Raw genomic sequence first — 23,270 nt, forward strand, 5'->3', positions numbered from 1 at the left:
ACCTATAACTTTAATAAATGCTTTAATAATACTTATATATAATATATTACTAAAACTAAAGATAAAAAGAATAATAAGAATAATAAGAACAAACTAGTAAATAATACTTTTAAGGCTTTATTAGCAGAAATAAATAAAGAAAAGAAATACTATTCAGATTTCTATTTTATTTTAATTAAGAGCTTTTTAGCTATTTCTATTACTTCTATTCTATTAATAACTATAGCTAATATTTTTATAAATAATCTTATTTCTCTTTCTTTTATATATTAGATAATAAATAAAAACTATATTTTAAAGTCTATTAAACCCTTAATAGAAAATGCCTAGACTTTTATAATTAATAGTATATTAAAATATAATATTTACTACTTTTATAGAATTATAATTAATACTACTAACTAATTTCAAGCTCTATAATAAACTAATAATAGTATTAAACTTAATAAAACTACTAAAGAGCAAGTTAATATCTAGTTTAGTATTAGATTTATATTTTCTATTAGATTTATAATAGTAAATATACTAATTAGATAAATATAGTTCTATATTATATTTTTAAAAACTTCGTTTTTACTTAGCTTAGCTAATATAAATAAGCTAGGAATCTATTTTAATAATCTTACTAATTATTTTATTATTTCTACTAGAAACTATATATCTGTAATATAATATTTCGAATACTTTTTCCTATTTTGAAATATTATATTATAAAGCTTTATTTTCGAATTCTTTATTTATAACTCCTGCTTTTTTATAGAAATCAAATTATAATATCTATATTATTAATTTAGCTATTTATTTATTAGTAAATTCCGAAATATACTAGAATAAGCAAGTTATAATATTAATATAAAGGCCTTTAAATATCTTATAAAGTATTATAAATAATACCAGAAATATAGCTAATTATTTAAATAATTTAAGTTTAATCTAAAAAATATTATTAGCTTTAATTATTTTATTATTATTAATATTTTCTATATTTCCGGTAAGCCTATACTTTATATTATTAATAAAGACACTTAATATTAAGCCGGCTAATAGCTCTAAAATATTAGTATAATATATACTTGAAATATATTTAAATAATACTAGATTAATAATTATTTAGGCCTTTTTAATTAGATTATAGCAAATACTAGAAAGTAGTTTATTAATAAGAAGTTTACTTAGCTTATAAATATTATAGGAGCTAAGGTTAAAATTATTTTTATAGAAGCTTATAACTTTATTAGAATTATAAAATACTATTATAGCCCGATCTAATATATTTATTTTATTATTATAGCCAAAGTTAATAGAATTAATAAGAATACTATATTTCAAATAGCTTTCAAGGCTATTAATAACTTTATAAAACCTAATAATATTATTCTAATTCTTTTAGTTTATAGTATTTTATTTCAAATAACTAAATATAATATCCTATTATCTATTATATTATAATAATTAGCGGTATTTAAGAAAGTAATAATAGAAATTTAGAAGCTTTAAACTAAATATTAAATTACGAATATTTTAAATACCCGAAATAGTTCTAGTATTATTAATATCTATAAACTATTCCTGAATTCAAATATTCTTATTTAGTATAAAAGAAATACTAGTTAATTTAATAATTGAAATAGATTATATAAGCTAGTAGCTATTAATAGAAAGAACTATATACTCGTTCTATTATATAGTAATACTATTTTCCGTTTAATTTCTATAAAGCCCTTTTATATAGGGGATATTAAGGTTATTACTAATAGCCCTAAACTTGAATTTATTCCTGAATCTAATAATAAGACTAAAAGTAATATAGATATAATTTCTCCTATTATTCCTGCTATTTTACTAAAGTATAAGAGAGGATATTATAGTATTTCTATAGAATAATAATCTATATAAGAATACTTATTAAGTTAAAGTTATTAGCTTTTTAGAAAAGAGTATATTTAAGGTTATTTTCAGATTTTAGATATTAAAGGAAATATATATTTTTAACTCCCGGTTCATTAATGAGATTAAGATTAAGAATATAGAAATAGAGCTTAAAAAGTCGAGACTAGTTATCTAAGCTTATAATAATAGTAAGAAATATATAATATTAATATAATTACTTATTATTTAATATATTAGTTAGAGAATATTCTTAATATTACTACTATAATAATAGATATTATAGAATTATATTTATATAATATCTTATAAGCTTATATCTAATTAATAATCTTATTTAATTATAATTTCTATATTAACTTATCTTATAAGCTTACTAGAAAGCTAAATCTAAAGAATAATTCTATTCTAAAAATTATAAAACTATTATATAATATATCGGAAGCTAGGAACTACTAGTTTAAGATTTATTATTTCTATTATATTAATGAGCTTTTTATAGAATAGTTAACTTATAACTCTTACTTTTTTTATAATAAGTAATTCTTTGGAATTATTAGCCTTTAAACTAATAATACTTTATTTATTAGAACTAATAATTTTATAAAAATAAAATAACTAAAGCTTTAAAAGGCTAAGTTCTTGGCTAAGAAGTATAAATATCTTACTTTTAATTATAATCTCAAGTTTAATAAATATATTATTTATATAAATATTACTAGAATTATTCTTATATAGAAATACTAATATAAAAACCTCTAAACTATTTCTATAAAGAATATTACTACTATGAATAATAAGAGTACTATTTATTAAGATTTTTTTATTAAGAACTAATATATTATCTAATATATTAGAGAAATATATATTATATTAGTTTATTAATTAGAAGCTTTATATAACTTATTAATTACTATTTAAGTTATTAAATCTTCGGAAACTAATATAAAGGTATTTAATAAATATATTTAATAGCAAATTGAGAATACTATTAAAGAACTAAGATTTATAAAGCTAGTAAAGAAGTTCTTATATTTGATTATTTTTATAAATATTTTATTTATAAATAATAAAGATTTTTTTTCTTAAATTAAATATATTCTAGTTTTAGTAAATAGAACTAGATATACTAATATTATCTACTAGTTCTCTATTAAATATAAAAGAGTTACTAGAAGTATTCTAGCTTCGGAACTCTATAATATAGCTTACGGTTTTAATATAAGTATTTTAGTTAAATCTATAATTAATAAAGTACTAGAAATAGAACTATTACTAGTTATTTATATGAATTTAAAGTTATTATATAAATGCCTTATTAAATTAAATACTATTCGAGAGAAATATCTAATAATTAATATAATATATCTTTACTAGATATATAAATAATAAGAAATTATAGAAGTTAAATAAATTAAAAGAGAATTAAATCCTGCTAATTCTATAATAAAATCGAAGCAAATAAATATTCTCAAATATCTAATTAATATAAATATAATATAATTAGATATAGAAAAATAAATTAAGTATAAATAAAGCAGGAAATAAATATATAAGATAGAAAAATATTATAAGAAGAAAAGTTATATATAAAAGGTTATAGCCTTTAGTATATAACTAAAACCTTAAAAGTAATATAAATATATAGAATATTTGGGAAATCTGGTATTAGGCCGGATTAGGAAATATATATATAATTAGAAAAAAGTACTATTTTTCGCGTTTTTAGAGAGATTCTAGTATTAGTATATCTATAGTTATTAATAGTTATATAATATAATTATATAATATAGAAATAACGAAATATAAATAATAAGTAATAATTATATAAGTAACTCGACTAGTAACTAGTTTCTATTAGACTTGGCAGATTTAGGAATTATATATTAATATTATAATACTATAATTCTTATTTCTAAATAATAATAACTTTACTAACTTATATAAATAGAATTATATATTTCTAATAAACTAATAATAATATATAATATATAATTATATTATATAACTATTAATAATTATAATTATACTAATATTAGAATTTCTTTAAAAACGCGAAAAATAATAATTTCTTTTAATTATATACTAGTTTTCTAATCCGGTTTAATATTGAAATTTTTTAAATACTTTATATATTTATATATATTTTTTCATTTTATATATCTTTATTTATATTTAATTTATTTCTTTATATTTAATTATATTATATTTCTATTAATTAAATACTTGAAAATATATAATAGCTTTAATTTAATTCTTTTTTAATTTATTTAACTTCTATAATCTTTTATTATTTATATATTTAATAAGGCATTTATATAATAACTTTAAATTTATATAAATAATTAATAAAAGTTTTATTTCTAGTATTTCATTAATTATAGATTTAATTAAAATGCTTATATTAAAGCTATAAGCTATATTATATAATTCTAAAGCTAGAATACTTTTAATAACTCTCTTATATTTAATTTTATTTATTAAAACTAAAATATATTCGATTTAGAAAAAGAAATCTCTATTATTTATAAAAATAATTAAATATAAATTTTTTTTTACTAGCTTTATAAATCGTAGTTCTTTAGTAATATTTTTAATTTATTATTAAATATATTTATTAAATACTTTTATATTAGTTTCTAATAATTTAATAGCTTAAATAATAATTAATAAATTATATAAAGCTTCTAGTTAATAAACTAATATATTATATACTTCTTTAGTATATTAGATAATATATTAGTTTTTAATAAAGAGATTTTAATAAATAATATCTCTATTATTTATAATAATAATATTTTTTATAGAAATAATTTAAAGGCTTTTATATTAATATTCTTATATAAAAGTAATTCTAGTAATATTTATATAAATAATACCTTTATTAAATTTAAGATTATAATTAAAAGTAAGATATTTATATTCTTTAATTAAGAACTTAGTTTTTTAGAGCTTTAGTTATTTTATTTTTATAAAATTATTATTAGTTTAAAGGCTAATAATTTTAAAGAATTACTTATTATAAAAAAACAAGAATTATAAGTTAATTATTTTATAAAAAGCTTATTAATTAAATATAAGCTTATAATATATTTTATAAATATAGTTTTATAATTCTTATAATTATAATAATAATATAAAAGATAATTCTTTAATTAATATATTAAATAATTAATAATTATATTAATATTATATATTTCTTACTATTATTATAAGCTTAAATAACTAGTTTTAATTTCTTGAGCTCTTTTTTATATTCTTATTCTTAATTTTATTAATAAACCGAAAGTTAAAAATATATATTTCTTTTAATATTTAAAATCTAGAAATAATCTTAAAAATATTTTTTTCTAAATAACTAATAATTTTAATTTAATAAAGTTCTTATATAAGTTATTATCTTATAAAAATACTATAATATTAGAATTCTTATAAGGTTATTCTCTATTATACTTTAGTAAAATAGCAGAAATAATAAAAGAAATTGTATTTATATTATTTTTAGTCTTATTATAAAGTTCGAAATTAGATTTAGACTTAAGGCTATTAGTATTAATCTTAATATTTCTTATATAAAAGGATTTAATACAAGTTAAATAAAAAGTAATATTATTATATAATAAGACTAGTATATAATTCTCTCTATTAATAGCTATAAGCTTATATAATTCTTTCTAATTACTAAATTAATTAATATTTCTTTTATATTATATAAAAATATTCGAATTTAAAAAAAGTTTATAAATATTAGTTATATTAAAATTATTTCAAATATTTAAAGCCTTTATAATTTAATATCTAGCTTAAAGTTTTTAAATTTCTATTATTACTTTCTTAAATATTACTAATTATTATAAAATAATAAATAATAAAGTATTATAAGTTAAAAAAGATTTTTTTTATTAGATTTTATAGAATTATTAATAGCCTTAAAAGTTATTTAAAATATAGTATTTTTATTAATTCTATTAATTTCGGCTATAATAATAAGATAAGTATATTAAATTAAGCTATAGTAATATTTAATAATTTTAATAAAGTTATAAGCTTTTATAGAAATAAGTTTAATTATAGTTCTTATAATATTTACTAATTAAATAAACTTCTTATTAGTAAACTGCTTTCTAATATTTATTATAATTTAATTAGAAGAACCTAAATAATTATTAATTTAATATTATTTAAATATATTTCAAATATATATTATACTAATATTTTAAAACTATTAGTCGGCTTAACACCGAGTACTTTTATTAATAATATAAAATATAAGCTTATTAAAAATATAAAAAAGATTAATAAAAAAAAAATAATTAAAGCTAATATTATTTCTTAAATTAAACTTAAATTATTTAAATAATTAACCGAATTTCTAATATTATTTATAGTGCTTTATAAAATATTTAAGGGCTTTTATATTAATATTATAGCTTACTTATTTTAGTATATTTCGGAATTTATTAATTAATAAATAACTAAAATAATAATATAAGTATTATAATTCGACTTTTATAAAAAAGCAAAAGTTATAAATAAAGAATTCGAAAATAAAGCTTTATAATATAGTATTTTAAAATAAAAAAGAATATTTAAAATATTATATTATAAATATATAATTTTTAGTAAGAGTAATAAAATAATTAATAAGATTACTAAAGTAAATCTCTAGCTTATTTATATTAATTAAACTAAATAAAAATAAAGTTTTTATAAATATAATATAGAATTATACTTGCCTCATTAGTATTCTTATTATTATAAATCTAATAAAGAATATAAATTTAATACTAAATTAGATATTAATCTAACTTTTAATAGTTTTATTAAGTTTAATATTATTATTAGTTTATTATAAAGCCTGAAATTAGCTAAAATTAGTAATTAAATATTTAAAGGCTCTAGTATTAATTATAACTTTATAAAAATAATAAATATTATATTTTAATATATTATTAATTATAAAAGTTTAAGTACTTTTTATTATAAACTTAATAGGCTTTTAGATATAGTTTTTACTTATTATTTAATATAAAAAAAAAAGAGAAATAAGGTTATTTATAAGAATATTAGTTATAGAAATAATAAAAGTAGTAAAAGTAATTAAAAAGCTCTTAATTAAAGTAAAATAAAAATCTAAATAGTAATTTTCTTTCTTATTTGTTTTTACTAATAAGGCTTTAAAATCCTTATTTACTAATTTATTTTTATTCTTTTTATTATTCTTCTTTTCTTAAACGTTAGTAATATATTATATATAAGTATTATTAAAGCATTTATTAAAATTACAAGTATTTTAGAATCTAAATCAAAAAATATTTCTATTTTTAAATCGAGTTTTCTTATCTTTTTATTTCTCTAATATATACTTTTATAAATAATATTCGGGTCTTTTATATATAAAATATAACTTCGAAATATAATTATTATAATTATAAGACCTAAAGTAATTATTATAAGTTCTAAAGTTATAGCTAGATTTATATTAATAATTTTCGAATAAATAATAGCTTAAAAAATATTAAAAATAATATTATTAATTAGTAAAATAAATTTCGGTATTAATTTATTACTTTTTTTTATAAATAATAATAAATAACTAAACCTTATTAATAAGCTAATTAAGATTACTAAAAGAATCCGAAACTATATATTAATATATTAATAAACTTTAATAAAAAATAATTATTTTATTATATAGAAATTTAATATTTTATAAAATAGAAATAAGGCTATATTATAATTAATAAAAGTTATTAATTAATATTTAAATAAGCTCAAATATTGTTTTTTTTAGGATATTTAGCTATTATAATTACTAAAATAATAATATTTCATTTATCTAAATTTTAATATTAGAAACCGAAATCTTTAAAAAAAATTATAAATATTTATATAAGTCTTTATATATATATATTAAGAGCTAGTTATTATAAAAGCAGTTTAATATTAGTTCTTTTAATATAATAAGAAAAGCTGTTATTAGTATCTCTTATAAAAGCTTTATATATTAGTAAATATTAAAAAAGATAATAAGTTTATAATTAAAACTATTTTTAATTATATTATATTTCTATATTTTAGAATGTATTTTTATTATTTCTCTAATAAGTTTTTTTAGTAAAAATAATAAGTATTAAATAGCTTTAATTTAGAAAAAGTAAATAAATATCTCAATTTAATTAATTAATTAATTAAGAATAATTACTTTTCTTTTATTTAGTTTCTTTTAAAGTAAAATATATTAATATAATAGGTTTCTTTAGAAAATTTATTCTAATTAGACTATTTTTAATAATATTAGTTTTATATTAAATATATTTCATTTTCTTCTAAATAATATTAAATAAAAACTATATTATAATAAAATATATATAGTTTTATTTAATATAAATATTATTATATTAAAGGTATTTTTAAAAGCTTTATAATTTAGTATAATTATATTATTAAAGTTTTTAAAATTATTCTTAAATAGATTTTATAGGTTTTTATTAAAAGTTTTATATAAGATATATTAATATAGATTAATATAGCTTAATATTGAAATATTTCCGAAAATTTATTTTTATAATATTAATAATATTAATCTTATTCTTTTATTTCTTAATTATTTTCTTTACTTTTTTACTATTTATATTAAATTAAGTTTAATTTTACTCTAATATATATATATATATAATTTATAATAAGAGTTATTTAAAAATAAAGTAGTTTATAAAAAGAATTTAATAATAATATAAAGATATTAATTAAGGTAAATATTTTATATTTAAATATTTCATTTATAATAAGAAATTTAGAAAATGAAATATTATAATTCCAGAAAGAACTAAAGCTTAAAGAATTCGATTTAATAGTAAAATCGAAGTTTATAATTAAAGAGCTTTAAGAATATATAAATATATATATTTCGAAAAGAGAATTTTATAAATTTAGATATTATATAAATAAAAAAGATAAAAATTAAGAAAATAATCTTAGGGTGCGGCTAAAAGAAGTTAGTTTTAAAAAATAATAGAAGTTAAATAATTAATTAATTAAATAATAGATTACTTATTAATTAGTAAAAGTTAGTATTTTTTTCTTTAAACTATTAAATGCTTTTTTATAATTCATAATAATTTCTTTCTTTAACTAGAAATAAACTTATTTATTTTAGGCTATTAAATACTTTTTTAATTTATAAGTATTAACTAATTAATATGGGTTTACTAGTAATATATAATATAATATATATAAAATACTTAATATATAAATTAATAAATTAATTAATATTTAGAAATAAGAATTATAATATTATAATATTAATATATAATTCCCAAATTTATTAAGTTTAATAAAAACTAGTAACTAATTAAATTACTTATATAGTATAAGATTATATATTTATTACTTAGTATTTATATTTTATTATTTTTAGTTACTTTTATATTATATAATTATAATTATATTAATAATAATATAAAGGAAATATTAGTTAATTCAATAATTAAAACAAATTATATAAGCTAGTAATAATAAACGAGAAGTCTTATATACTAGCTTTATTATATAATAATATTATTTTTTATTTCATTTTAATAAAGCCCTTTTATATAAGAAATATAAAGATTAATATTAATAATCCTAAATATAAATATAAATTCAAATTTTATAATAAAGAATAATTTTATAAGAACCCTAATATTATAATATTCTTATAAGATAATAACTTATATAAGAATTCCCGTTAAATTAAAATTACTAGCCTTTTAAAAAATATATATATTTGAAATTATTTTTAAATTTCAAGTATTAAAGAAAATATATATCTTTAATTCCCGGTTTATTAGTAATATTAAGAATAAGAATATAAAGAAAGAATATAAGAAATATATAATATTAATATAATTATTAATTATCTAATATATTAACTAGAGAATTATTTATTATATTATTATTATAATTATAAAAACTATAAAATTATATTTATAAGATATCTTATAAGCTTGTATTTAATTAATAACTTTACTTAATTATAATATTTATATTAATTTATTTTATAAGCTTATTAAGTAATTAAATCTAAATAATAATTCGATTTTAAAAGTTATAAAACTATTATATAATATATTAAAAGCTAGGAATTATTAATTTAAGACTTATTATTTCCATTATACTAATAAGTTTTTTATAAAATAATTATTTTATAACTTTTACTACTTTTATAATAAATAATTCTTTATACTTATTAGCCTTTAAATTAATAATATTTTATTTATTAAAAATAATAATTTTGTGAAAATAAAGTAATTAAAGCTTTAAAAAACTAAATTCTTAATTAATAAATATAAATATCTTACTTTTAATTATAATTTCAAGTTTAATAAAAGTATTATTTAAATAAATATTACTAGAATTATTTTTATATAAAAATATTAATATAAAAACCATTAAATTATTTTAGTTAAAAATATTATTATTATAAGTAATAGAGGTATTATATATTAAAATCTCTTTATTAAAAATTAATATATTATTTAATATATTAAAGAAATATATAATATATTAGTTTATTAATTAAAAGCTTTATATAACTTATTAATTATTATTTAAGCTATTAAATTCTCGAAAACTAATATAAAGGTACTTAATAAATATATTTAATAGTAAATTAATAATATTACTAAAAAGTTAAGATTTATAAAGCTAGTAAAAGAATTCTTATATTTAATTATTTTTATAAATAATAAAGATTTTTTTTCTTAAATTAAATATATTCTAGTTTTAGTAAATAGAACTAGATATAAGAGAGTTATTAAAAGTATTCTAGCTTTAGAACTATATAATATAGCTTATAGCTCTAATATAAGCGTTTTAATTAAATTTATAATTAATAAAGTACTAGAAATAAAACTCTTATTAATTATTTATATAAATACCTTATTAAATTAGATATTACTTAAAAGAAATATCTAATAATTAATATAATATACTTTTATTAAATATATAAATAATAAAAGATTATAGAAATTAAATATAAAGAAATAAATTAAATATAAATAAGAATATATTAAATAGAAATACATATATGAAATAAAAATATAAGATAAGAAAATATATATAAATATATAAAGTATTTAGGAAATCTAATATTAGATTAAATCAAAAAATTAGTATATAATTAAAAAGAAATACTATTTTTCGCGTTTTTAGAAAGGTTTTAGTATTAATATAGCTATAATTATTAATAATTATATAATATAGTTATATAATATAAAAATAATAAAAAATAATATAATATAAGTAATAAATAATAATTATATAGCTTTATATTATATAAATAAGTTAATTAATAACTAGTTTTTATTAGATTTAATAAGTTTAGAAATTATATATTAATATTATAATATTATAATTCTTACTTTTAAATATTAATTATTTTATTAATTTTATATATATTTTATATATATTTTATATATATTTTATATATATTTTATATATATTTTATATATATTTTATATATATTTTATATTATATTATATACTTTTAATAAATTAATAATAATAAAAATATATTATATTAATTATTAAATATTTCTTTTAAGTAATATATAATTTAATAAGATATTTATATAATAACTTCGAATTTATATAAATAATTAATAATAGATTTATTACTAGTATTTTATTAATTATAAATTTAATTTAATTACTTATAATAAAGTTATAAGTTATATTATATAATTTCAAAGCTAGAATATTTCTAATAATACTAATATATTTATTATTATTTATAAATAAAGTATTTATAAAAATAATTAAATATAGAAACTTCTTTTTTAGATTTATAAAATATAGTTTTTTAATAATATTTTTAATTTATTATTAAATATACTTATTAAATATCTTTAAATTAGTTTTTAATAATTTAATAGCTTAAATAATAATTAATAAGTTATATATAGTCTTTAGTTAATAAACTAATATAATATATATTCTTTTAATATATCTTTCTAATATATTAGATTTTAATATAAAGGTTTTAATATATAATGCTTTTATTACTTATTATAATAATATTTTTAACTTATATAATTCTGAGATTTTTATATTAATATTTCTATATAAAGGTAATTCTAATAACTTTAATATAAATAATACTTTTATTAAACTTGAAATTATAATTAAAAGTAAAATATTTATATTTCTTAGCTATAATAGCAGAAATAAAATAATAGAATAAGGCTTAAAAATTAATAATTCCAATATTTTAAGGATTTAAAGCTAAGAAAAAAATAAAGATATAGTAATAAATAAGTAAATATAATTAAAATTATTAAAATACCGAACTTAATTTAAAACCCGAGCTTAATTTATATTATAGCTTGAAACCTTAACTTAAAACCTTAGCTAAAACTAATTCCTTTAGCTAAAATTAATTATATAATACTAGCTATTATACTAGTTATTACTAAAGCTCTAAATAGCGAGTTTTATTTTAATAAAAAATATTAGAATATTAGTTATATTTTTCTTATAAATTATAAGAAAGCAATTACTTTTAATAAGAAGTTCTTTAAGAACTCTAATTATTTCTTTATTTCTAATAATTTCGAACCGGAAAATATAAAGAAATTAGGCAAGTATTTAATAAAAGTAATAAAAGAAAAAAATTCGAGTATAATTTATTTAACTAAATAAATAAGTGCTTTTAATTAAATAATTTATAAGCCTGAAATTATAAATGAATAATAATTCTCGAATAAAATAAAGATTAAAATATAGCTTAATAATAATTTATTATTTAGTAAAACTTTTATTATAATTCTAATAAGTCTAATTATTATTTAAAATAAAATATATAAGAATAAAGTCTTTTATAAAGTTATTAAGTCTTTTTATTAAAAGCTTTTTTTTTATTAAAAGCAAATTTAAGAATATTATAAATAAAATAAATTTTAAAGAAGTTATTTATTTAAAGTATATTAATATAATTCGCTATAATAAACTTCTTTAATATCTAGCTATAAAGGTTAAGATTAATTAATAATTAAAGATAAATTTAAATTAATAAAACGAATTATATTAAATTTAGTATAAGAATATAGCTAAGTAAATTTCAAATATCTTTAAATAAGTTCGGAAATATAAAATAAGACTATTTAAAAATAATAGATTATATTTTAAATATATTAAAAAGAAATTAAAATTATTAATAAAAAAAATTTATTATTTTATTATTTTAAACTTTAAATAAATATTTTTTATTAGCTTTTAGTCTTTAGAAAACAAGTATAAATGAATAAGGAATTAAATATAATATAATAAGTTATATTTTATAAAAATTACTTTATTTTAATAGTTTGAGGATTTTAGTTATATATTAAAGGCTAAAGGCCTTTTATATATAACTTATAGAAATTATATAAGAAAGCTAGCTTTTTTATAATTCTAGAAAAGAATTACTTTTTTATATTTAATTAATTAAGCTTTTATAATTATATATTACTTATAATTTATAACTTATAATTTATATTCTAATATACTTTATATAAGTTTTTATTTTATTATAATTTCTTTCTTATATTAATGCGAATTATATATTATTAAAAAAATAATTATTAAGTGAAATTTCTAAGATATAATAGCTTTTAATTACTTATATTAAACTAGAAATCTATAACTTATAATAATATATTATTAGAATAATAAGCTAATATTAGTATAATAAGCTTATTTTAATAAAGATATAATATTATATTATAAATAACTAATAATTTCTTAAAGAATTACATATATTATAGCTTATTAATTAGTAAATTAATCTAATAAAAAAAGAAATATATTAATAAAAAAACATTTTTACTTTTATCTTAACTTGCAATTTTTATTATTATTACTTTTATATTATTCTTATTTTAATTACTTTTACTTTAATTAAAAGTAATAATAATATAATTAATATAAAAGAGAAATCATAATAAAATAAAAACTTATATAAAGTATATTAGAATATAAAACGTAATTTAATAATAAAATAATAAAAATAAAGATATAAATAATAAAACATAAATAATATATAATTATAAAAGCTTAATTAATTAAATATAAAAAAGAAATTATTTTCTAGAACTATAAAAAAGCTAGCTTTCTTATATAATTTCTATAAGTTAAGTATAAAAGGCCCTTAGCTTTTAATATATAACTAAAACCTTAAAACTATTAAAATAAAGCAATTTTTATAAAGTATAACTTGCTATATTATACTAATTAATTACTAAATTAATTTAGTAATAATTAGTAAATAATATAATACTATTAATAATCTGGCCTTATAATAAACTTACTAAATATTCTTCTTATAATAATATTATAAGAACTAATTATAGCTTGATTTATAGCCTTTTAATTATATTTTTATATTTTTTACCTAAATAAATTATTGTTTTAAAGGTATTAAGAAGGAATTCGAGCTTATTACTTAAATAATAATACTTTGGGTTAGATTAGAGAAGCTAGATAATATATAGAATACTTGAGGGCATTAGTAATTTTATTTAAATTTAGGAATCTAATTTACTTTATCTAGAGTTTTAAGATATTCTTATTTTTATAAGATTATAAATTACTTATATTAAGTTAATAGTACTTTTAGTATGAAATTCTTATATTTATAAGATTAATAGCCTTTTAAATCTACTTATTATTACTAATCTCAATTAGTTCTTTAGAGATAAAATTAATAACTTAATTTGCTTTATTATAAGATATTAAGCAAAATAATAGCTTAAATAATTAAGAATATAATAGGAAAAAGAATTATTATAAGAATAGTATTCGAGAAATAATAAGATAAATATAATAATTCTTACTTATAAAAGAGAATTTAATATATTTTTTATTAAATACCTCTCTTTATTATAGAATATTACGTGTAATAATACTTATATTCTATTACTAACTTTAAAACTATGAATTATTTATTATAATTCATAATTTATAAAAAGTTTATTAATAATAAGTTATATTTCCTTTTAATCTTAAAGTTATTTTACTATTTTTCTTTTCTTTTTTCTTTATTAACTTAAAGCCTAATTTTTAATTATATATTATACTTATTATTTCTCTTATATACTAAAGCTTCTTTATTTTCTATAATAATATAATATTATATTAACCGAGATTACTTCTTATATTATTAAGTATATAATTACAGATATTTACTTATTACTAATAGATAGTAAAATAAGTATATATAGGGCTTATTATGTAATAGTATCTATATTATATACCTTATATATAATTTACCTTATTTAGCCATATCTAGCTATTATAAAGTATATAACAATTATACTAATTTACCTTAATATTAGTAATGCCCTTTATTTTAATAATTTCCGGACCCTGGTTATCTTTTTCCAGAAAGGCCCCGGCTAGGATATCGCTATTCTATGTAATATTCGGTCTCTTAGTATCTCGTATCTCGAAAATTATACTACTATAAACTAGTAATAGCAAATAACTAATTATGCCTATAAAGCTTTTGAGCTTGTCTATGCCTCCTGGCATCTCATACAAGTCTCTTGGCTTTAACTTTGCCTTCCTTACTAGGATATAGTATCTTCTATAAATAACCCAGAAATATGGAGCTTGTTAAAGATCCGTGGCCTTCCTTATCTCACGATATCCAGCCCGCATTATTGCATTGTACCTAAAGTCCGAGCATAGCTAAAGGCACGGATACGCAGGAAGAAGCTCTTCCCATGGTAGCCGCTCGGCATCGAGAATCCCGGGCTAAATAACCGGATAGCTTTCCTCACGCATCGAGACGATTAGCCGCCTTGGCAGTAGTAATACGAATGGCTTAATGCTCGGTACAAGTACCTGCACAATCGAGAGACAATCGCCGCGATGCGTATAACGCAGCAGATCGCCTATCACAAGCGGCAAAGACGGTGGCCTATGCTATCCAAGCGGAGGAGGAAGAGGAGCCGCCTCCAGCCTCTCTACCTTCCACTCTAGCTCATCCTCACTCCCGAGAACCGCAAAATCGCACATATACAACCTCATATACAGAGATTGAAGGTATTGGACCAGGTTCGGAGGCAAGGCAAGTCTGACAAGGCTGAACTGTACGGAACAGTGTTAGGGCCTGAGCACCCGGGGATGCTGGCGAGCATGAACAACCTAGCAGCAGTGCTGGGCAGGCAGGGCAAATACGACGAGGCCGAGGCAATACACCGACAGGAATTGGGATTGATTGAGATGGTAATGGGGCCAGAGCACTGGTACCGGCATGAACAATAAACTTTTTCTTGCTTAATTAGTCACTCACAACGATTGTCGAAGCCTTAAACGCCAGAGCATCAATGATAATCCCATTATAATTCCCAAACAAGCCTCCGGAACCCCCGAGTCCCTGCCTATCTTCCGATCGGAATACCGTCCTTCGTAGGTAGGGGACCAACATTATCATTCGCCTTGTCAACCACCTTATCCTTGTCCTCCAATTCCTCAATACTCGTCTCCGTATTTAAAAGGCTACTCTCCTTAACCGGACTTCCACTCTGTGAACCACTAGCAACTCCCGGCTGAACATTGCTATTGCCACTACCGCCCTGGCTTGCGCTGCCTATGCCGGGGGAAGAGAGATGTGGGATGTTCCCTGGGAGAGGATGCTGGGAGCCAACGCTTCCGGTATCGACCGAACTGGCTTTTCCGGCTTTGGAGAGACCGTAGTCACCGCAGTCGAAGTATTTGCACTCTTTGAGGTGCTCGGCTAGGTGGTCGGATTTGGAAGGGAGCTTGCCGTAGAGGCGGGAGAGTCGTTGCTCGTCGGGGGAGAGGGACTGCATGCTGCGCTGGAGCCAGTGGTTGCTCATTCGCCCACATGGTCAGTGGGGAGCTCTGCGCCATGGGGTTTTGCATTTTGAGGAGCTGCACGTGCCAGATCTTGGGGAGGTGCGCTTCGGCTTCTGTGGGCCCGGAGAAAGAAGTAAAAGAAGGCGAATACAAGGGCGCCACCCACTACAGCAGCTGCGATTGCGATTCCGGCGATGGCCCCGGCCGAAATATGAGACGTTTGAGCAGGCTTCAGTGTTGGAGTCGGTGTTGAAGTTGATGTTGAAGGTGAGGTTAATGAGAAGGTATCAGGGAAGGTAAACGTATTACTACCGACCACGCTAATGGCTTCGCACAGTGCCATCGTCAGGCTAGAGTAAGCGGCAAAAATGTAGGTGTTGCAGATTGGGGAGGCGGGATCGGAACTATGGCGGATTAATCTCACATGTCCATCTGACGAAGCTGATTTCTTACCACGTAATGGCATTGGGATTCGAAGCTGTGCTAGTCCCGCTGGAGAGCGAGGCATGGGGAATGCAGGTAGTCATAGGAAAGCAAATCTGGCTCCTGGTTGTTTGGAACATTAAGAATTGTAAACTTGAGGTCGCTGTGCTTGGAAAGCTCACCTCGGACAGCAAGTCGCCCAAATCCCAAGACGCTGAGTGCAATAGTACCCGTCCGGGAACTGTACCAATGAGCACACTGCTTCGTTACATAGGCTGAGGTCGAGAGTAATCGCTTCCCTTTTGAGTGCTTGATGAATATCCTCCAGAAATGGTGCAGCTGTGATGGTTGGTCGTATACTCAACCTGTCTTCACTACTGGTATTACAGACCAGGAGACCGAAAATAAGCCAGCAAAAGAACCACGCCTGGTAATCTTTGAAAGACGAGTCCATAATTATTCTCGTGAGTGTTAAGTATAGTTAGACAAAGCTCTCAAGATGCTTTGAAAATATCAGCATTCCAGAGATGAAATTTTCGTAAAGAATGAGATAGTAGGATTATGTATAGCAGAGTAGAGGACGACTTACTGGGGAGCAACTCTGAGGTGTGTTCAGCCCGCCTTGTGGGTTGGACAAAGAGGAGGGGTGCTATACGTGGATATGAAGCAAGGATCCCCTATAGGTCGACATCCCGCCTATCACGATTTTTGGGTGACGTTAGCTGAGTCGTTTCTGAAATCTGCGATTTGGCGTATTGGATCACATGGCCTCCAGCTGATTCTCAAGGAGTTTGCCGTCGCACATGCACGAAAGATTTCACATGTGCGAAGATTTCCTCTCGTTGATTCATCATGCCTGCCACATACTCTGATCCACAGCGCCTGATTGTCGATGATATAATGCTGGCTTGTCTCATAGCCTTGCCTCGGTAGAAAACCAATTCATAAGGTCTCGGCCTTTGATGTGACGCCTAGTGAATACCATAAATCATGCCACTTCAGTGCTTCACCACCAGGGAGTCCGTAGAAAGCTGGAGATGTCTATTTGAAACAGCCGTTGTTACGAGCGCCAATTACTTCACGATGTTTCGTGGGGCGATTCGAATCCCACAATTCCCAATTATGACCTTAGGCTCCTTCGAGACCCCATCAACAAATCACCTTTCCCTATGGATTGTCAGGGTTGCTGGAATTTCCCGATCCTGCATGGACACTTAGTCGTCACGCGTAGGGAGGATGCACCAACGGTACTCAACCACCAAACGTATTGGCTGAAGGCGGCCGTGCCATTAGTGGAACATATAAACGACGAAGATGGTGAGAATCAGTCACATACTCGAAGGCATGAGTCGCTGGATGACTCACTAGATTAGGCAGAAGCTCCGGAGGAGCTTATCAGGTAGCTTTATCAGTCGCTCGTTCAGTAAACTTTGATAGTTGATGCATGGGTCTGGGCCCACTGGGCAGCTGATGGAGAAGACGCGAAGCGGCTGGAAAATGAGATCGTCCACCATGCTGTCCTTCCTTGAATCAGCCATGGTTGCAGTCATAAAACCACAAATAAATCGAAGCCGTTAGGAGAAGGCAAAACGATACTATCGCTGGATATTACGTTGCCCACAAGTGCCTAGAGGAAGGAGTCATTCTTTTGAGAGTCCGCACGCGAGGTGCAACACTTTGTGCCCCGCGCTCTTGCCCCGTGCTCTTGCCCCGTAAAAACACCAGAATCCAATACTACATTGACCGTTGCGCGTCGCCATCTCCCCCTTTGGAGATAACAAGCGCGAAGATGGACCAAAAGACATTCCAACAGGATCTAAACAAAGAGAAGACTGGTCTTCTAACCCAAGTGATCGCACTCCATAACCCTCCCGATACTCATCGGAAGGGGCGCCATATAGTCACGGGAATAATACTCGCTGCGATTATATGGATCTCGTGGTCGTATATTCGTATACATGCACACGCTATTGGGCCGAGTTGTGGGCCGACTGAAACGGGAGGAGCATTTAATCGCTGGGGGCAACTGGAATTCGAAGATGTCTCTACTCCTTCACCCAACTATGTCCGAATCATTTCCAAATACTGACTGCGATTCAGATCATTCCCAGCGAGAAGCTGGAATGGCACCCATGCTTCGAGATATTCCTCTGTGCACGTCTCACTGTGCCAATGGACTATCATCGTTCCCTGAACGCCTCGAAAGACAATCCAAAAGTCCATATCGCACTCACCATGCTCCCTGGCGATAATCACACTGCATCTAAGAAGTACTCTAAATCGCCGTTGCTGCTTAACCCCGGTGGTCCAGGTGGCTCTGGCGTCGGGATGGTCATGGGCTTTGGTCCTCGAATCCACCAGATTGTCGGCCCCGATCAGGATGTCATTGGATTCGATCCTCGTGGAATCGGAGCCACGACTCCACGGGCGGATTGTTTCTCTTACCCACCTTACACCCCAAGCGCTGACTCCATCTCCAACCCGCTTGCAACTGAAGAGAGCCTGGTTTTGGCTCCAGATCCAGAGAAAGAGGACTACGTTCGTGGCTTAGCCCACAGACTGACGTGGCAGCTCACTGGTCTGGAAATCGGAGTCGTCAACTCGAGCTCCGACTCTTTAAAGAAACTGGATGTTCGTGCCAGAGCTCTGGCGAAATTGTGTGGAGAGAAGGATGGGTTATACGGGAAAGATAGCATATTAAGACACATAGATACTCCAAGCGTTGCTAGAGACATGGTTAGTATCATCGATGCTTGGGATGCTTGGACTGATGGGCTGGAAGACGAGGCTTTTGACGCGGATGGAAAATCCGAGAGTCTAGCTGCTCGGGCAGAACAAGTGGTCGATGATCAAGACTCGGTGAGTCTTGATACAAAGGGCAAGCTGGTTTACTGGGGTTTCAGCTACGGTACACTTCTTGGAGCCACATTCGCATCTATGTTCCCTGACCGCGTTGGTAGAGTGATCTTGGATGGAGTCATTGATGCAGACCACTACGTTGGACCGGTCTGGGTCGACAGTGTTCGAGACGCCGACAAAGTTCTCGCTTCATTCTTTAAATACTGTTATGAAGCCGAAGAAAGATGTGCTTTGTATCGGAAAGACGACAAAGCCACAGATATTGAATCCCGCTTCCACGCTATCATGGCCAAGATCAAGAAGACTCCTATCACCTTCGTCGATCATCAGACTAAGGCGCCGGCTGCCATTAGTGACAGTCTCGTCAAATTGATTCTGTTCTCAACGCTCTATTCCCCTATGGGAACTTTCCCATTCATCGCTATGGTACTTGATGATTTTGACCGAGGGACTGGAGAACTATTAAGCCAGTTCGTATATCTCCCTTCCAGAATTGACCTTCGAGACTTCTGCGCAGCGCCAATGCCGGCACGTTTTTATCCCGGCGACGCGCAGGCCGCCATCATGTGCAGTGATAAACGGTATCCGGTTGGTCTGCCTCAGCCCCAACTTTCAAGAGCTCTCTTTGAGGATAACCATCAATAGCTGAATGAAACCCTCTCAAATCTCGAAACGGTGTTCGAACAAATGTCCAATTCATCCTCCTTCGCCGACATCTGGATGACGCTGATGATCGGCTGCGATGGCTGGAAGATCGAAGCGGTGGACCCACCGATGCGCTGGGATGATCACCCAGCGCACAAGCTCAAGCCGATTAAAACGTCGTTCCCCCTGCTCTTTATCAGCAATAGCGCCGACCCCGTAACGCCGTTGTTCGCGGGGGTGAAAATGGCGAAGAAGTTCGTTGGTGCAGGGCTTATTGAGCAGGAATCTGAAGGCCATTGTAGTATTTCCACCGTGTCGAAATGTACGATTGAGAAAGTGAGAGCGTACTTCACGGAAGGGAAGGTGCCCAGCCCGCCGGTGGAGGGCGGGAAGGGTAGGGAGTTGTTAGATGGAGTATGGGACAGATGTGAGAGGGATGAGTGGCCGTGGAAACCGTTTGATGGGAAGGAGTACATGGCGAAGAGGGGTATGGGGGCTGCGGTGGAGGCGAAGAGGTTGAGGGCTTGGAAGGAGATGCAGGAGGCTGCTAGGAAGTGGAAGTTTTGGGGCGGGGAAGATCCTGTGCTTGGTCAAGGGATTTTGGTGGCGCGTCTTGGTCATTGAGAATGGAGGTGTTGAGCACTCGACGGTTATGAAAGTGTTGGCTATATAGTATGTCCAAACGCTGGATGGGCTCTTGTGCACGAGTTTGGAGCGCGGTCATTCTTTGAGAGGTTCTGTTGACTTTATTTCGATTCTAGTCACTGTTACTACTGGCCTTTTAAAAGATTCGGACAAACTGGAAAGCTTAGTTCTTTTTACCTTGATTCGGCCGATATTTATAATAAGGGTCAAGCCTGAAATATCAAATAATAAACTCGTGACATAACCGTGAACTGTAATAGTCTGCTAGAGGAAGCCTGTAGCCGCGTCCCAGACTTTAATAGTATTATCATTTGATGCTGACACTAGTAGCTTCGAGTTGTGCGAGAATGCAACTAATATGACTAAATTGCTATAGCCTTCGAGCATTTGCTAGAGGGAGCCCGTAGTGAAGAAGCGTTTCAAGAGGCTTCTGCTCTTGACATGGTAGTCTTTAACAAGACTGGCACGCTAACCGAGAGCAGGAACCTAAGTATTATAAACCATAATACTATGGCATCTAGTAATTCAAGTGAGGAGGCAATTTCAAAAACGAATAGTATTATAGAAGTTAAAAGGCAATTTTACTCGAGTATTAATATTAAAAGCCTTATTTCATAAACTATATTTTTCTATTAATAATTATTAAAAATATTAACTTTAAAATAATTATAATAATAATAAACCCGTAATAATATAAATAAAAGCTAAAAAGAATTACTATTTTCCTAATCTTAAATAAAAGAAAAACCGTAATAATAAAAATAAAAGATAAGAAGATTTACTAATTCCCTAGCCTTAGCCTCTCTTACTCATTAATTATATTTCTTAAGTAATATATAATAAGCAATATTAAAGGGTTCTCTAATTCTAATACTTTCTTTATTAGGGCTAGTATTTCCCGAAATATTTTCTTGGCTTTTATATATTTCCTTTATTTTTTAAGTACTTAACTAATATATTAAAATACTTTTTTTCTAATACTTTCTTTTTTAAAGCTAATATATTTTATAATATCTTCTTATTTTTTTTTATTTCCTTTATTTATAAAAATATATAATAAAGTTACTTATTATAAATAATATCTCAAAATATTCTTTTTTAAGTATTTTCTTTTTTAAAGCTATTATTTTCTAATATTATAAGGTTCTCTTTCTCTAATAACTTTTCTTTTAAAGCTAATATTTCTCGAAATGTCTTTTTAGTCTTTATATATTTCCTTTAGTAATAAAGTATTTCTCTGACCTTATTTATATTTATTAATATTATAAAGTATTCTTTTTCTAATATTTTCTAATATATCTTTTTAGCCTCTATATACTTTTTTTATTTCCTAAATATTTAACTAAAATTATTTATATTTTCAAATATTATAAAATACTTTTTTCTTAATATCTTTTTTCTTAGAGCTAATATTTCTTAAAATATTTTCTTACTCTTTATATATTTCCTTTAGTAATAAAGTATTTCCCTAATCTTATTTATATTTACTAGTATTTCAAGATTCTTTTTTTCTAATATCTCTCAAAATAACTTCTTAGCCTCTATATATTTCTTTTATTTCCTGAATATCTAACTAAAGTTATTTATATTCCCTAATATTATAAGATATTTCTTTTCTAATATCTTTTTTCTTAAGGCTAATATCTCTCGAAATATCTTTTTGGCCTTTATATATTTCCTTTAATAAATAAGTATTAGGTTAAAATTATTTATATTTCCTAATATTATAAGATATTTCTTTTCTAATATCTTTTTTTTAAGGCTAATATTTCTTGAAATATCTTCTTAGCCTCTATATATTTTTCCTAAAAACTAAACACTAAATCGAGATTATTTATTATAATTAGTATTTTAGAGTATTTCTTTTCTAATATCTCCTTTTTTAGGGCTAATATTTCTCGATATATTTTCTGGCCTTTTTATATTTCTTTTAATTACTAAATATTAAATTAAGGCTATTTATATTTA

General features: G+C 24.0%; 4 protein-coding genes across 4 annotated transcripts; 1 reads left to right on the forward strand and 3 right to left on the reverse strand.

The window, feature by feature from the left end:
• Positions 1 to 16,336: 16,336 nt before the first annotated feature.
• Positions 16,337 to 16,723, reverse strand: K444DRAFT_497337 (uncharacterized protein; the record flags this gene model as incomplete). The annotated part of the gene is made up of 1 exon (XM_024873302.1): positions 16,337 to 16,723. A coding segment is annotated over one exon (387 nt), but the record flags the coding sequence as incomplete, so codon positions are not given.
• Positions 16,546 to 17,458, reverse strand: K444DRAFT_405582 (uncharacterized protein). The gene is made up of 3 exons (XM_024872558.1): positions 17,336 to 17,458; positions 17,184 to 17,276; positions 16,546 to 17,134 (listed from the first exon to the last, which is right to left on the reverse strand). The coding sequence occupies exons 2-3, from the start codon at positions 17,255 to 17,257 to the stop codon at positions 16,747 to 16,749; spliced, it is 462 nt and encodes a 153-aa protein (XP_024736436.1). The 5' UTR covers positions 17,258 to 17,276; positions 17,336 to 17,458; the 3' UTR covers positions 16,546 to 16,746.
• On the reverse strand, positions 17,250 to 17,734 carry K444DRAFT_613132 (uncharacterized protein). The gene is made up of 3 exons (XM_024880289.1): positions 17,453 to 17,734; positions 17,336 to 17,394; positions 17,250 to 17,276 (listed from the first exon to the last, which is right to left on the reverse strand). The coding sequence occupies exons 1-3, from the start codon at positions 17,605 to 17,607 to the stop codon at positions 17,254 to 17,256; spliced, it is 237 nt and encodes a 78-aa protein (XP_024736437.1). The 5' UTR covers positions 17,608 to 17,734; the 3' UTR covers positions 17,250 to 17,253.
• Positions 17,735 to 18,525: 791 nt separating this feature from the next.
• On the forward strand, positions 18,526 to 21,540 carry K444DRAFT_561893 (alpha/beta-hydrolase). Its single transcript, XM_024876965.1, has 3 exons — positions 18,526 to 19,194; positions 19,254 to 20,600; positions 20,658 to 21,540. Exons 1-3 carry the CDS (start codon positions 18,943 to 18,945, stop codon positions 21,279 to 21,281), a joined length of 2,223 nt encoding a protein of 740 aa, XP_024736438.1. The 5' UTR covers positions 18,526 to 18,942; the 3' UTR covers positions 21,282 to 21,540.
• Positions 21,541 to 23,270: the final 1,730 nt, after the last annotated feature.

This window comes from Hyaloscypha bicolor (genome assembly GCF_002865645.1).
Source record: "Hyaloscypha bicolor E unplaced genomic scaffold K444scaffold_83, whole genome shotgun sequence".
Taxonomy (NCBI): domain Eukaryota; kingdom Fungi; phylum Ascomycota; class Leotiomycetes; order Helotiales; family Hyaloscyphaceae; genus Hyaloscypha; species Hyaloscypha bicolor.

Excerpts from the sequence above, each read along its gene's own strand:
- K444DRAFT_561893 (XM_024876965.1), top strand. The coding sequence starts at position 18,943 with ATGGACCAAAAGACATTCCAACAGGATCTAAACAAAGAGAAGACTGGT. Across the intron at positions 19,195-19,253 it reads GGCAACTGGAATTCGAAGAT|ATCATTCCCAGCGAGAAGCT; the intron begins GTCTCTACTCCT and ends ACTGCGATTCAG. Across the intron at positions 20,601-20,657 it reads GCAGTGATAAACGGTATCCG|CTGAATGAAACCCTCTCAAA; the intron begins GTTGGTCTGCCT and ends AACCATCAATAG.
- K444DRAFT_405582 (XM_024872558.1), bottom strand. The coding sequence starts at position 17,257 with ATGACTACCTGCATTCCCCATGCCTCGCTCTCCAGCGGGACTAGCACA. Across the intron at positions 17,135-17,183 it reads AATCCCAATGCCATTACGTG|TTCCGATCCCGCCTCCCCAA; the intron begins GTAAGAAATCAG and ends AATCCGCCATAG.
- K444DRAFT_613132 (XM_024880289.1), bottom strand. The coding sequence starts at position 17,607 with ATGGACTCGTCTTTCAAAGATTACCAGGCGTGGTTCTTTTGCTGGCTT. Across the intron at positions 17,395-17,452 it reads ATTCATCAAGCACTCAAAAG|TTCCCGGACGGGTACTATTG; the intron begins GGAAGCGATTAC and ends TCATTGGTACAG. Across the intron at positions 17,277-17,335 it reads TGGGCGACTTGCTGTCCGAG|GAGCCAGATTTGCTTTCCTA; the intron begins GTGAGCTTTCCA and ends CCAAACAACCAG.